The sequence below is a fragment of the Prionailurus viverrinus genome, chromosome A2 (assembly GCF_022837055.1).
Source record: "Prionailurus viverrinus isolate Anna chromosome A2, UM_Priviv_1.0, whole genome shotgun sequence".
NCBI lineage: Eukaryota > Metazoa > Chordata > Mammalia > Carnivora > Felidae > Prionailurus > Prionailurus viverrinus.
Genome location: NC_062562.1, coordinates 52,353,848 through 52,366,765, shown reverse-complemented (window position 1 = coordinate 52,366,765; position 12,918 = coordinate 52,353,848). Strand labels below are relative to the sequence as shown.

The 12,918-nt window shown below is 51.0% G+C and overlaps 1 protein-coding gene across 3 annotated transcripts in view; it reads left to right on the top strand.

Moving 5' to 3' along the window:
• VGLL4 (vestigial like family member 4) overlaps nucleotides 1-12,918 on the top strand; it is a 167,607-nt gene that overhangs the window by 147,013 nt on the left and 7,676 nt on the right. For all 3 annotated transcript variants that reach the window (XM_047835946.1, XM_047835939.1, XM_047835931.1), the window contains one exon: nucleotides 11,996-12,218. In XM_047835946.1, coding sequence (XP_047691902.1) covers nucleotides 11,996-12,218 — 223 coding nt within the window. The remainder of the gene's footprint in view (nucleotides 1-11,995; nucleotides 12,219-12,918) is intronic.

The following is a 12,918-nucleotide window of genomic DNA, read 5'->3' as shown; positions in this document are numbered from 1 at the left end:
GCACCATGCACGAAAGTCACTCTGCCTAGTTTGCTTCACTCCAGCTGTGTGCGGAGGGACCTTTCTTCTCTCTGGGTCTCAGGTCTGTGGACAGCTAAGAAGTGGGGTGCTTCCGCCCTCCTCCTCCCTGAGGAGGGGAGTGTAAAGCAGCAGGTCCCACACTCTACTTTTCTAGTATAAGTAAGGTGTTGTCTGTGGAGTTTAGAATCAGACTGGGGGGTGGGGGTGGGGGATGGGACACAGCAGGGAGAGCTGAGCATCTGGGTTGACCCCAGTTAAGCCGGGGCTGGCACCGGACAGTCTCGGTGGGCAGATCCCTTTGCCCCCGCTTTCTCCTATCCTTGTCCCAGCTGTCGCAAGCATTCCCTAAATTAGGACAGTGGAGCAAAATGTCACCATATTGATGCCTCTGTTGTTGTGAAGGGAGGTAGATGGTCTTTTCTAGGCTTTGGTCTGCCTCAGACATTACAGCTTAGTTACAGAAGAGGAGACATAATGTTTTCCATCCTGTCTCTGGTACAAGGGCTCCCATTAATGCCAAAAATATGATAGTGGGTGTATTTTTTAACATACCCTTCATTGAGAGAATACATAACGACAAAGCTACTATCAATTTAGTAGCAGTAGGAATTTTAAATTAATTTAAATTTTATTTATCTCAGCTACATCTCCATCCACTTGAAAGCTCCTGAGTGTACACGTGTGGGACACGTGATCCGTTCAGGGGTAAGCAGCGCACACGGATCCCGGTCCCGGCAGTGCTAAGTCCCCAGGGCTCTGGCTCTCAGGTGGAGGCCCACTGTCTTGGTGGCAGTTGTGACCAACATGGGGGGAGGGAGGAGATGCTTTAAAGTCATGTTCTTGGGGTTTTTACCTCTTTTCTCAGACGTTAGTTTTTCCTCTGATCTCAGCTAATGATGGAAAACATGTGTAGACAGTTCCAGTCAAAGAAAACCAGTACCTTATTTACATAGGGTTGAGCTGTTTGGAAATGTGGCTGGAGTCTCTCCGCTATCTGTGAGGGCTCTGCCCTGCCCGCTAACATCTCTGAGAGTCTTGCCTCCCGTGGGTGACAGGTCTGGAAAGCTCTTCCTTTGTGCAGCAGGTCGGGTGTCTGCATGCTGGAGCCGTGCACGGGGCGGGTGGGGTGCCGTGGTGCATCCTGCACTCACTCAGGGCCTGTGTACTCTTACTTTACACATTGTTCTAGCAAACCCACTTAGTGGCTTCCTGGCCCAGCACAAGGAGAAGGGAGAGAGAAGCGCTCCCCGCGGTGGCAGGCACACTTCTCCAGGAGGAAACTGGCACACGGCTTCCAGGAAAGGAAAGAAGTGAGTTCTAGGATGTTTCAGACAGGTTTCTAACTAAAATAGTTAAAAAATGTTTTCTTGCTTATGACTTACATTTCGGTTTTATGTAGAAGCTTTACCTAAGTGGCTGTGATGGGTAAGTGCAACTGCATGGCTCAGGTGACCTCAGTCAGGCTTCCTGGGTGCCCTGGAGTCCCTTGTGCAGATCTGCATAGTAACTGTGCTTGAGGAAAAGAGAGACCCCCTTTCCCCCGGAGATCCTTCTAGTCCCCTGCAGAAAGAAGGGCAGGAGTTCACAAAATGCTCACTAGGGCTGACCTGCTGGAGGAACAAGAGGGATGTCTGAGGAATCTCGAAGGCTCAAGAATATATGGAGATGTTGTTATGCTGATTTAGTGCCTCCCCTTTTTGAGAAGGCTTTGATTGGAAACCCTTGACTCCTTTATACAGAGAGAGTCCACATCAATGATCTCAGAAATGTCACTTAGATACGTAGTTGTTCTTACACTGTCCGCTGCTTGTGATTCCCCTACACGCCAGCACTAGAGAAATGTGCTATTTCTGAAACCCTTGCAGGCAGTTTCAGCAGAAGAGGCAAGGTTGGCCTCATCTGAGTCCCTGCCCCACCTCCTACCAGCTGTTCCACCTCTGAACGCCAGTTCCCTCCATGCTCCAAGGGAACAGCGGCGGATGACCCAGAGGGCAGGCACAAGCAGTGAATGCAAGCGGGGGACAGTGTACAGCTGGCCCGTGGGCTCGAGGGTTTGGTTATCGATGGGCCCATCGGTGTAGGAATGATGGAAAGATCTGGTGGGTCGTCCATGCCTTCATCTGTCCAAAATGTTACTGAGCCACAAGGTTTTGGATTATAATTTGGCTGATGAGCTTCTTCCCTTGTTTGTGGGGGCAGATGGGGTTTCCTTTTCCTGGCTTCCTCAATTGCTCTTGGAGGTGAAGTCAGGGGGCAGCTTCTTATTGGCAGGTCTGGCCTCACACACACAGTCTCGGCTTGTGCTGTCATTTCTTGGTGCTCATTAAATATGCCTCATAATGACAGGCTTGCATGACAAGGTCCAATGGGTCTTATGAACCTGTTTGAAAATGAAGATATAAAACATTCGTGGTGTGTGTGTGTGTGTGTGTGTGTGTGTGTGTGTATCATAGATGAAGCAGAAGAAACCATGCCTGTGGAGAATATCTAAAGGAGCATAAAGTAATGGCAGGGAAAGGCTGTGGAAGTTGTATTTGTTTCCTAAGAGCGCCCTGACAAAGCACCACGAAGTAGGGGGCTTAAACAGCAGAATCGTGTTGTCTCACAGTTCTGGACAGAGGCTACAAAGTCTAAGATCAAGGTGTCAGCAAGGTTGGTTCCTTCTTGAGAGCTGTGACTATGAACCTGCTCTTGCCTCTCTCCTTGCTTCTGGTGGCCTCCAGCGTTCCTTGGCTTGTAGATGGCATTCTCCGTGTATCTTCACGTTGTTTCCCCCCCTTATGGGTTTATCACTTGGTTCAAATTACCCCCTGTGTATAAGGACTCCAGTCGTGTTGGATTAGGGCCCACTCTCATGACCTCATCTTAACTAGATTATCTGCAAAGACTCTTTCCAAGTGACATCACATTTACAGGTCCTGGAGGTTAGGACTTGAGCATCTTTTGGGGGAAGCACAATTCAACCTGTAACAAATTAAAAGCCAAGGAGGTAGAATGACCAATACGTATATGAAAATAGGCTCACCTGCGCTGGCAACTAGAGAAATGCAAGTTAAAACAGCCAGGAGGACTGACTCTGCACCGCGAGAATGACAGAGATCCGCAGACTGCCAAAGCTGGATGCCACAGAGGATGCACGTTGGTAGGGACGGTGATGTCCAGCTGGCAGAGGCAGGTACAGACAGAGTGGATGGCCACATCATAAAGGGTTTTGGCAACATCTGTGTGAGCACTGCAACCCAGCAGTGTACTTTAGATATCTGCCTGAGAGATCCTGAGAGACCCCCGCACCCAGGCACAAAGGGACGTGCAGAGATGGAAACACCATGGGGTTATTTATAATGAGGGAAAACCAGAGATGGTCCAGATGCCTGTCAGTAGAGAAATGGATAAATACATTATGGTGTGTTCCTATGAAGGAATACCACACAGCAGGTAAATTACTAGATCTCTAGGTTGGAACGTGGGGAGAGCCCTAAAGCCACGTGAGGGAGGAAAGCATGACTGCAGAGCAGTATGTACAGTGTGATTGATACCATGATGTAAATTTAAAACGTGCTAATGGGGCGCCCAGGGGGCTCAGTCGGTTGAGTGTTCGACTCTTGATTTTAGCTCAGGTCGTGATCTCATTGTTTGTGAGTTCGAGCCGCTCATCGGGGACAGAGCCTGCTTGGGATTCTTCTCTTCTCTTCTCTTCTCTTCTCTTCTCTTCTCTTCTCTTCTCTTCTCTTCTCTTCTCTTTTCATTGTTTGTGAGTTCGAGCCGCTCATCGGGCACAGAGCCTGCTTGGGATTCTTTTCTTTTCTTTTCTTTTCTTTTCTTTTCTTTTCTTTTCTTCTCTTCTCTTCTCTTCTCTTCTCTTCTCTCTCTTCTCTTTTCTTTCTCTCCTCTCCTCTCCTCTCCTCTCCTCTCCCCTCCCCTCCCCTCCCCTCCCCTCCCCTCCCCTCCCCTCCCCTCCCCTCTCCTCCTCTCAATAAATAAATAAATAAATAAAACAAATTTTTTAAAAAGTGTGCTACATACTGCTTACAGATCTACTCCTATGTGGTGAGAGTTCATAAACACGAATAGGAAGATTGCCCAAATACAGGACAGCGGTGCATCCAGAGCTGAAGAGGGGGAACGAGCCTGGGGTGCGATCACAGAGGAAGGGTTTCAGCTCAGTCTGCCCTGTTCTCCTGTACTGATGGCTGCCAGCGTTTCCTAGAAGAGGAAAGAAAAGGTCTGAAGCAAATACAATATGTAATTTCATTTGTTAGTCTTGGATGGTAGGTTCATAGGTGTTGGTAGTTTTCTCTACCACTCTCCCCCTCGCTTGAGAGGGAAAGATGAAAAGGAAAGGCTTTGGAACAGTCAAATAGAAATTAGAATCCTTGTACGGTTCTGGTTTTGCAGCTTTAGATGAACTACTTGACCTCTCTGAACCTGTTTACTCCTCTATAAAATGGGCATGATGATACTTACTGTGTAGCATAGTGAGAGATTGAATAACACATTACGGTCTAGGATATGACCTGGCATGTAGCATTCAATAAGTGATAGTTCATGATAATAAAGATACTGTCTTTATTTGTGACTGCAGGTCACAAATGTCATGCGATAGAGCAAGTGGGGAGTGTGTGGCTTGGTTCTGTGTCATCGTTTTCTGAAATCTGAATTATCAGTGGGGGACGCTACCTTTGTCGGGGAGTCATGGGGGAAAAGTTACGTGGGTGGATAGATGTGGCAACCCTGTAAGTCACCAGTTGTAGTGCCCTTCAGGCACAGGTTGGATTCCCTTGAACCTCTGAGGGTGGCAGGGCTCTGGCTTTTGTCTTGATTGTTAAGTGATGTTGAGGGATGATAGTTGTCGTGTGCAACACATATCTCTCCCTAGAGTTCAAGTCAAAGGCAGTCTCCATCTGCTTTCCACTGCTGGCCAGGACATGTTCGTGACCAAAGCAGAGGTCCCAGATTGTTCTCTGTCTTTGGGACACCGTGAATGGCAACATTTCCCAACTTTTCTTGCCTGTGACACGCAGCTCATCAGTTTGCACCCAGGAGGGTGTCTCTGCCTTCCCTCTGTACAGCAGTGCCCTGGCAGTGTCACCGCCCCCTCTGCTTCCTGTCTGTAGTTGGTACTAAGGAGGGACAGGCTTGACCAGGATGCTTGGGGACACATCTGGAAGCATGTCGGGAAGCTGTGGGTTACCCTGCTCACAAGGAGAAAGCAAGAGGGGGTATGTGAGGTTTGGATGCCCTAGGGGAGAATGGGGGAGACGGCAGAAAATGGGGAAGGTATCTTCACTACTGCTTATTCTCCATATTTAAATTTTTTTTTTTCAACGTTTATTTATTTTTGGGACAGAGAGAGACAGAGCATGAACGGGGGAGGGGCAGAGAGAGAGGGAGACACAGAATCAGAAACAGGCTCCAGGCTCTGAGCCATCAGCCCAGAGCCCGACGCGGGGCTCGAACTCACGAACCGCGAGATCGTGACCTGGCTGAAGTCGGATGCTTAACCGACTGCGCCACCCAGGCGCCCCTTATTCTCCATATTTAAATGCTCCCTGAATTCTGCTCTTTAAGAAAGTCTCTCCTGCTAGGAATTGTCCCTGAAATTTCCTTAATTCCCTTTTCATTTACCACAGATGCTGTTCACTGGACACACACGTAATGTAGGTACTTAAATAATTCACTTATTCACTGTGTGCTCAGCCCTGTGCAGGGCATTGGGGAGACAGCAGAGCATAGGGGTGCAGGGCCCTCTGGAGCACCCCGTGGAGCTGGCTGACTGGAGAGCAAGGCCTACAGGACCAGGCCTACAGGGTCTCCCAGCAGCATGGAGCAAGCAGGAGGTGGTGAAGGGCTGTTGTAGCGACCCAGGGGGAGGATGGCTCATGCCCTGCCTCCCCCTCTGTCCTTGGCTAAGTGTTCATCTCTACCATCCTGCTCCTCTTTCCTGCACAACTGAGACAGCACCACCTACACAGTCACAAACCCAGGGGGATCCCAGTAAGTGGTGGCTGTGGGATGCTTTTTGTTTTTGAGAAAATCATTAATTTTAATTCTGGTAAAGCATATTTACCATACAGTGTACCATTCTAGCCATGTTTTTAAAAGTGTAGTGTTACTTTTTTAGTAATCCCTACACCCAGTGTGGGGCTGGAACTCATGACCGTGAGATCAAGAGTCACATGCTCAGGGCACCTGGGTGGCTCAGTCAGTTGAGCATCTGACTGTTGATTTTGTCTCAGATCATGATCCCAGGGTTGTGGGATTGAGCCCCACATCAGGCTCTGTGCTGATCGTGGAGCCTGCCTGAGATATTCATTCTCTCTCTCTCTCTCACTCTCTCTCTCTCTCTCTCTCTCTCTCCCTCTCCCTCTCACTCTCCCTCCCCCTCCCCCTCCCTCTCCCTCCCTCTCCCTCTTTCTCTGTCTCTCTCTTCGTCTCTCTCTTCCTCTGGCTTTCTGTCCTTGCTCGTCCCTCGTTCATGCTTGCTTTCTCACTTGAGTTCTCTTTAAAAAAAAAAAAAAAAAAAAAAAAAAAGTCACATGCCCTTCTGACTGAGCCAGGCAGGCACCCCTTTAGCCATTAAAAAAAAAATTTTTTTTAATGTTTATTTATTTTTGAGAGCCAGAGAGACCAAGCCCGAGCAGGGGAGGGACAGAGAGAGAAGGAGACAGAATTCAAAGCAGGCTTCAGGTTCTGAGCTGTTGGCCCAGAGCCTGACGCGGGGCTTGAACTCATGAACCACGAGAACCTGAGCCAAAGTCGGATGCTTAACCAACAGCCACCCAGGCGGCCCTAGCCATTTTTAAAAAACATTTATTTTTGAGAGAGAGGGAGAACCCGCACACAAGTGGGGGAGGGGCGGAAAGAGAAGGAGGGGAGACAGAGGATCCAAAGTGGGCTCTGTGCTGACTGTCCACTGCAGGGCTGGAACCATGAGATCATGACCTGAGACTGATGCTTAACTGACTGAGCCACTCAGGCACCGCTCCCCCACCCGCCCCCCCCCAGCCATTTTTAGTGTTCCATTCAGTGGCATTAAGTATGTTGTCTTGAGGAAGCTTTTTTTAAAACCAAAGCTGCTCTACTGAGTTGATTGTTTGTGCTAGACTGTGAACATTTGTTCACGAACTGTGAACTGTCTTGTTCGTTCGCAGAGGGCGACCATTCCTGTGAGGAGTGAAATGGGAGCAGGAGCACTATGCTGAGGAGAGGACTGCATCTTGGCTGCGACCCTCACCCCCATGGGCTCCTCCCCCCACCTCACCCCTGCTCCTGGGTCCTTAGTGCTCTGTCTGCACTAAGCCCTCGTGCACCAGTGGAGGCTGCCACAGACCCTCACTTCACCCCCACCAGGACTGGTCTGGTGCCCCACCCCGCAGGGCACTCTGTCACTTCAGGGATGTTCTCTGTGTCACCGGGACCTGGGCCTGGGGTCTGAGTGGGCCCCACCAGACCCACCTGGGCCGAGAGACCTGCAGCATGGGGGCCTTTGGGGCCCAGAATATTTCCTCAAAAGCAACACCTACAATGTCTTATACACAGATCCCTTCCCCTGCTGGAGGAATTCGGACTCACATTGGTTTATTTAATGGCCGTCAGTAGTTAATGGAATTCAGTCAGGGCCCAAGAATATCAAGTAGTACCTTCCCAAGGGTTTGGTTTCAGGTCCAAGCTCCTGTTTAAGGGCAGGAAAATCCCATTTTAATGAGAATACAGATGGACACGGTGCACTTTCTTCACGTGATTCTTTCACAGTCTCAGTGCTTGGAATCCAGCTTACTTTTCCCCAAGCACAGTAGACACTTCTGATTTCTCAGCTCAGAGAGGGCAGAGGGAGCATGTGGTGTCCGTTCCCCGGAACGCTTTGTCCTGGAAAAAAGTGTAATAGGCATCTTCTTTTTTACCACCTCTTTACCCTTGTCCCCCCCCCCCCCCCCCACCCCGACGGACACACACCCACCCGCCTTTCCGTTTTCTCTCCTGAAACAGTTGGCACTGGCAATCCCGCCCCAGGATGAGTGTGGGTTCTCAGGAAGGGGGCCGGGTGCATCGGAGGCAGCAGCCCGGCCATGGCATCAAGGCACCTGGGAGCCCTTTAGGCTCTGATGGGGCTGCAGTGGGTTTTTCCTGAGCAAACTTTGTCTTTAACTACGACGGGGGCGACTTGGATCTGGCAGGCAGGAAGCGTGCGGTTTGTCTGCTGTCCGTGAGAGCACATGATGCTCTGGGAAGCAGTGGAGCCTTGGGTATGATTCACTGGAGGAGGGGGAAACATGGAAAACAGTGTCTGTCGTTAAGCTCCGGGAACCAGGAAAGTGAGCTGGAAATGTGAGTAATGTATAATTTTACTAAAATTAAATGCCAGGTACTTTAGACGTTTTCTTTCTGTTTTCAGTGTCTTGTCTGATCTGTGATGTCCCACTGTGTCATGTTTGCAGCTGATCAGTTTTCTGGTTAGCTTTCCCAGAGTTCTCGTCTCCTGCTCCCCAGGGCGGTGTGGGTGCAGAGTGGGTTTCGGGGGCACACTTTGTGGATATGGCATTGCCCTGTTAGCCAGATGCCTTTAGACCATTCACTACTGCCTTGGGGCATCCCTTTCCGCTATAACGTGGTTTACTAATCCCCGCGCTTCAGTTGACTGTCCAGAGGCCCGGCTGGGTTGATAAACCTCACTGCGCCTTGTCAGTATTGAAGTGCCACTTGGGCATGAGACTCGGATGATCACCGGTGCTGTAGTAGGTCTCTGCTGGTGACTCTGACATTGGATGGATGGTCACAGGTACGTACGGCCTGAGCTTCAGGCTGCTTCTTCCCGCCAGCCTGGGCAACTCTTCATCCTTTGGCTCTTTCCCGCATTCTCCCCTGTCTGTGATGTGGCACGTGCTGGCTTCCCCGGGGCTGTAGCTGTCATGTGTGAGCCTGGCCCCTCCCCAGGCCTCTCTGCTGTAGCCAGGTCATGAGCCTGTGAAAAGGCAGGGATGTGCCTTACTTTCTGTGGCCTTCACAGGATAGGGGCTCAGTCAACCTTGCTTGATAAAACTGGAGTCTGAATTGGACAGAGGCAGATTCGGACTGGGAAGCTCATCATTCCATCCGGAGTTTCTGGAGTGTGTTCGGTAGGCTCCAGGAACCTCATTTTGGCGGGCAGGGAGAAGATAGTCTCAGGGAAGCAGTTCACACACCTTATCAAGGATTACGTCTTATCCAGATTGAGAAGAAAACCTGATACTGAAGAGGAGTATTGTGAAAATGTAGTTTTTCCCTAGTCTGATAAATTGTGTGTTTAGCGATAAATTTCCATTTAGGTAAAGTCCGGTTTATCTCGGGTTCGACTGGCTGGAAGTCTGTCCAGCGAAACGGCCTATGCTGTGTGATTATGGCTGTTTGCTCTCATAGCCCCGGAGGCGTTCGTTGGGAAGCCCTGTAATGTCTTCTGAATCATCACAGGAAGATGGAATTGTGGACAGGCCGGTTTCAAAATTAAGGTTTTTTTGTTTGGTTTGGTTTTTGTAATTCTTCGAAAATTGTTGGGGTATATGTGGCATATATGGAACTGTTTGACCAGAACATATTCTCCCGTGATTGCCTTAATAGGCTGAAAATTTATTCTCGAACTGCTTTTAAGTCATTCTATATAGTCAACCCAGAGGATAAGAGGGAGAAAAATCACCCATAAATGAAAAGCTGTGGCTTACACAGTGAATTACTTAGGCTTACAGCTGATGTGTCCCTCCGCGTTCACTGCTCACTTGCCCTGTGCTAGTACGATTATTGGATCTGTATTATGTCCAGTCCCTATTTAAACCCCTCTGAGGCATATTGTACTGTGACACATGGTAGATGAGGGCACTGGGCTGAGCGGCTTGCCTGTGAGATGGTGAGTGGAACTAAAGCTTGGGGCTGGAGTTTGCCACGTCTACTGCTCTTTCCACCTAGCCCCTGATGGCGTACTGATCCCGGCACACAATCCACCTGAAAGGTGTGAGCATACTCGCAAGCGGCCTCTCTGCCCTCACTCCTTCACGATTCTGCCCATCCTTCGTTCCATGGCCGTGGGGTCTGCCTTTCCTTCCCCCGTCACCCGTGTACGGCTTCCTTTTTGTTCACTCACGGTCCTGACTGTGGGCCTACCATGCTGGGTAGCGTGCCGGGCAGTGAGGGTACAGGATGAGCAGGGCTTGGTGTGGTTCTAGAAGCCCCCGGAGAGGTGGGGTGGGGGCACAGGTGAAGACGTTGTTAATATTGGTGTGATGAGCTTTTCATTAAAGGTTTGCTTGGGCACTTGGGGATCCAGAGCACAGCTCCTAAAGCTGCAGGCATGGTTAGCAGTGAGTGCTGTGTGTGTGTGTGTGTGTGTGTGTGTGTGTGTGTGTGTGTTGGGGGGGCACACACATACACCATTAGCCACAGAAAGTGGCACATCTTACCTGAAGAATGGCAAGTAGACTGTCGGAACTGCAGAGCACAACGCTTGGGGGTGTGAGGATGGGAAGGTGGTCGGCCTGGCCTTCGGGACTCTGGCGAGAAGGCGGTGCCAAGCTGCTGAAAATTGTAACTAAGGGCGTGATGTGGTCAGATCTGCGTTATACAGAGCTCACGCTGGGATGAAAACAAGGACACCTGCATCAGATGGGCTCAGATTGAGTGTGGGTAGCCTGGGTGTGGTGCCATCCTACGTCACCATGGGGGAAGCAGGGCAAAGGGTATATGGGATCGCCGTGTGTTCATTTCCTACAACTGTCTGTGAGTCTGCAGTGGGAGAAGGCATGCCTGGGTGCATAAAATACTAGCTTACCTTTCATCTGATTCAGGCGGAGAGGCGGGCTGTGACTGTTGATTTCTCTGGGTTTCTCAGTGCACAAGCCCAAGCTTCTCTGCTGTGAAACAGGCTGCCCCCTGAGGCGGATGGTGGCTGTGGACTCTGAGAATAATTTGCATCCCTTAAAGAAAAGTCATTGAAATTACCCACCACATTTCTAGTTAAAAGACTTCTCATTTGTTGCAAAAAAAAAAAAAAAAAAAAAAAAAGATTATCCTGGCAGTAAAGAACATGGTGGACTGTGGGGGCTGAGACCCAAGGCAGAAAGAACCCCAGGAATAAACAGGGGAGGAGGGACCTGGGCTGAGCCCACAATGGTGTTCCTGGTCTTTTATCGGCTGTGCCTTGCCAGTCACCCACGCTGTAGCATTCTCTAACAGATGCAATATAGGATGCTGCCTTTGGACTGGGTCACTCAGGTTGCAGGTGGGGGTGGTGTTTATAGCCCCACCCATGTTCCACACAGCTGAGGGCTTTGGGAGTGTCCGTTGAGGGACTTCCCTCAAGTGGACTGCTGTGGTCGGTATGTTCTGGATGGTAGAGCTGCACGCTCGGAGCCGGGGCAGACGGCACCAGTTCTCAGCCAGTGTGGCACCACAGCCCTGAGTCTCAGTTCTGTCACGTGGAAAGAAAGTAGTTGCGGCGCCTCCTTCATGCTGTGGGGAAGATCCAGAGAGCTAATGCTGCTGGAGTAAGCTTAGAACACGATCCGCCACGTTGGAGGCATCTGGTGACTTTGGATTATGCCGAGTGGCAGATCCTTGTCAAACCAAGCCGGCCTGGAGCACGCAGGCGAGTTCTCCAGGCTCCGAGCAAGCGGAGTTTATTATGGAAGGGCTCTGCAAGCACGTCCCCGAGCAGGGGCAGGGTGCTGAGCCGAGGGGTGGCGGCTTCGCTTGGACGGCCCCACATGGCGGACCTCAGACCCTGGGGCTCTGGCGTCACACCGACCTGGGTGAGCACGGGGGTTCCTCGCCTTACTGGAGCTCTTTGGCCTGAGCCTCAGCAAATGGAGATGACGATGGTGATGAGATATTTCTCCCTAGTGTGGTGAGGAATTAAATAATCAGCATGAGGCGCCCGGCGCAAGGCCGGTCTCCCCTTCGCCATTCAGAGCGTGCCAGGGTTTCCATCCGAGCGCTCATTCCTCTTTTTCAGGAACAAGACTGCCAACGGAGACTGCCGAAAAGACCCCCGGGAGCGCAGCCGCAGCCCCATCGAGCGTGCCGTGGCCCCCACCATGAGCCTTCACGGCAACCACCTGTACACGTCCCTCCCCAGCCTCAGCATGGAGCAGCCCCTGGCGCTGACCAAGAACAGCATGGACGCCAGCAGGCCGGCTGGCATCGCGCCCACGCTGACCCCTGCGGAGCGGCAGCAGGTATGCCTTTGTCCAGGAGGGCTCAGGTTGGCGGCCGGTCGTCGGTCCAGGGGTGTGGGGACCACGGCCCGGGTGGAGACCACGGGGCAGAGGACTGGGAGGGAGGCGGCGGCCTGTTACAAGGTCACACTGTGACGAAGTTAAATGTCAGGTTGCTTTGCTTTGGGTTGGAATTCTATAAAGCCAGTGGTCAGGGGGGTTATTAGCTCATGCTGGTGAGAAATCTGTGATTGGCAGATAGGAATGTTTTTTATTAAAGGAAAATAAGGAAATTAAATTATTACTTAGTAAACACAGTTCGCTTGATTAAAAAACCCAATATTTCAAAAATGGGGCTCCTGGGGAAATACGAAAGGAAGCATTGGCATTGAGGTTTGGAATCCCTGCATGAGCCCATGGTGTTTCTCTCTGAACCGCTAGGGCCTTGTGACCTAATAGGTCCCGCTGTCAGCGTTTGCTTAAGATCAACTGGCAGTGAGTGGAGGAAGGTGCCGGGTCCTGAGGAGATGCTGCATGCAGCTGGAGGCCCGGGCTCTGCTTCTGGGCTCCCCTCTGCTTTCCTGCAGCCCCCCACCGAAGTGCCTGTCCCTGGGCTTCCGGCCGCCCTGCCTGATACAGCTGGCCCAGCACGCCTGGCGCCAGTCTCTGATCTAGTCTGTAGTAACTGCTGTCGGCAGGGCCTTGGCATCAGACGAAGTCA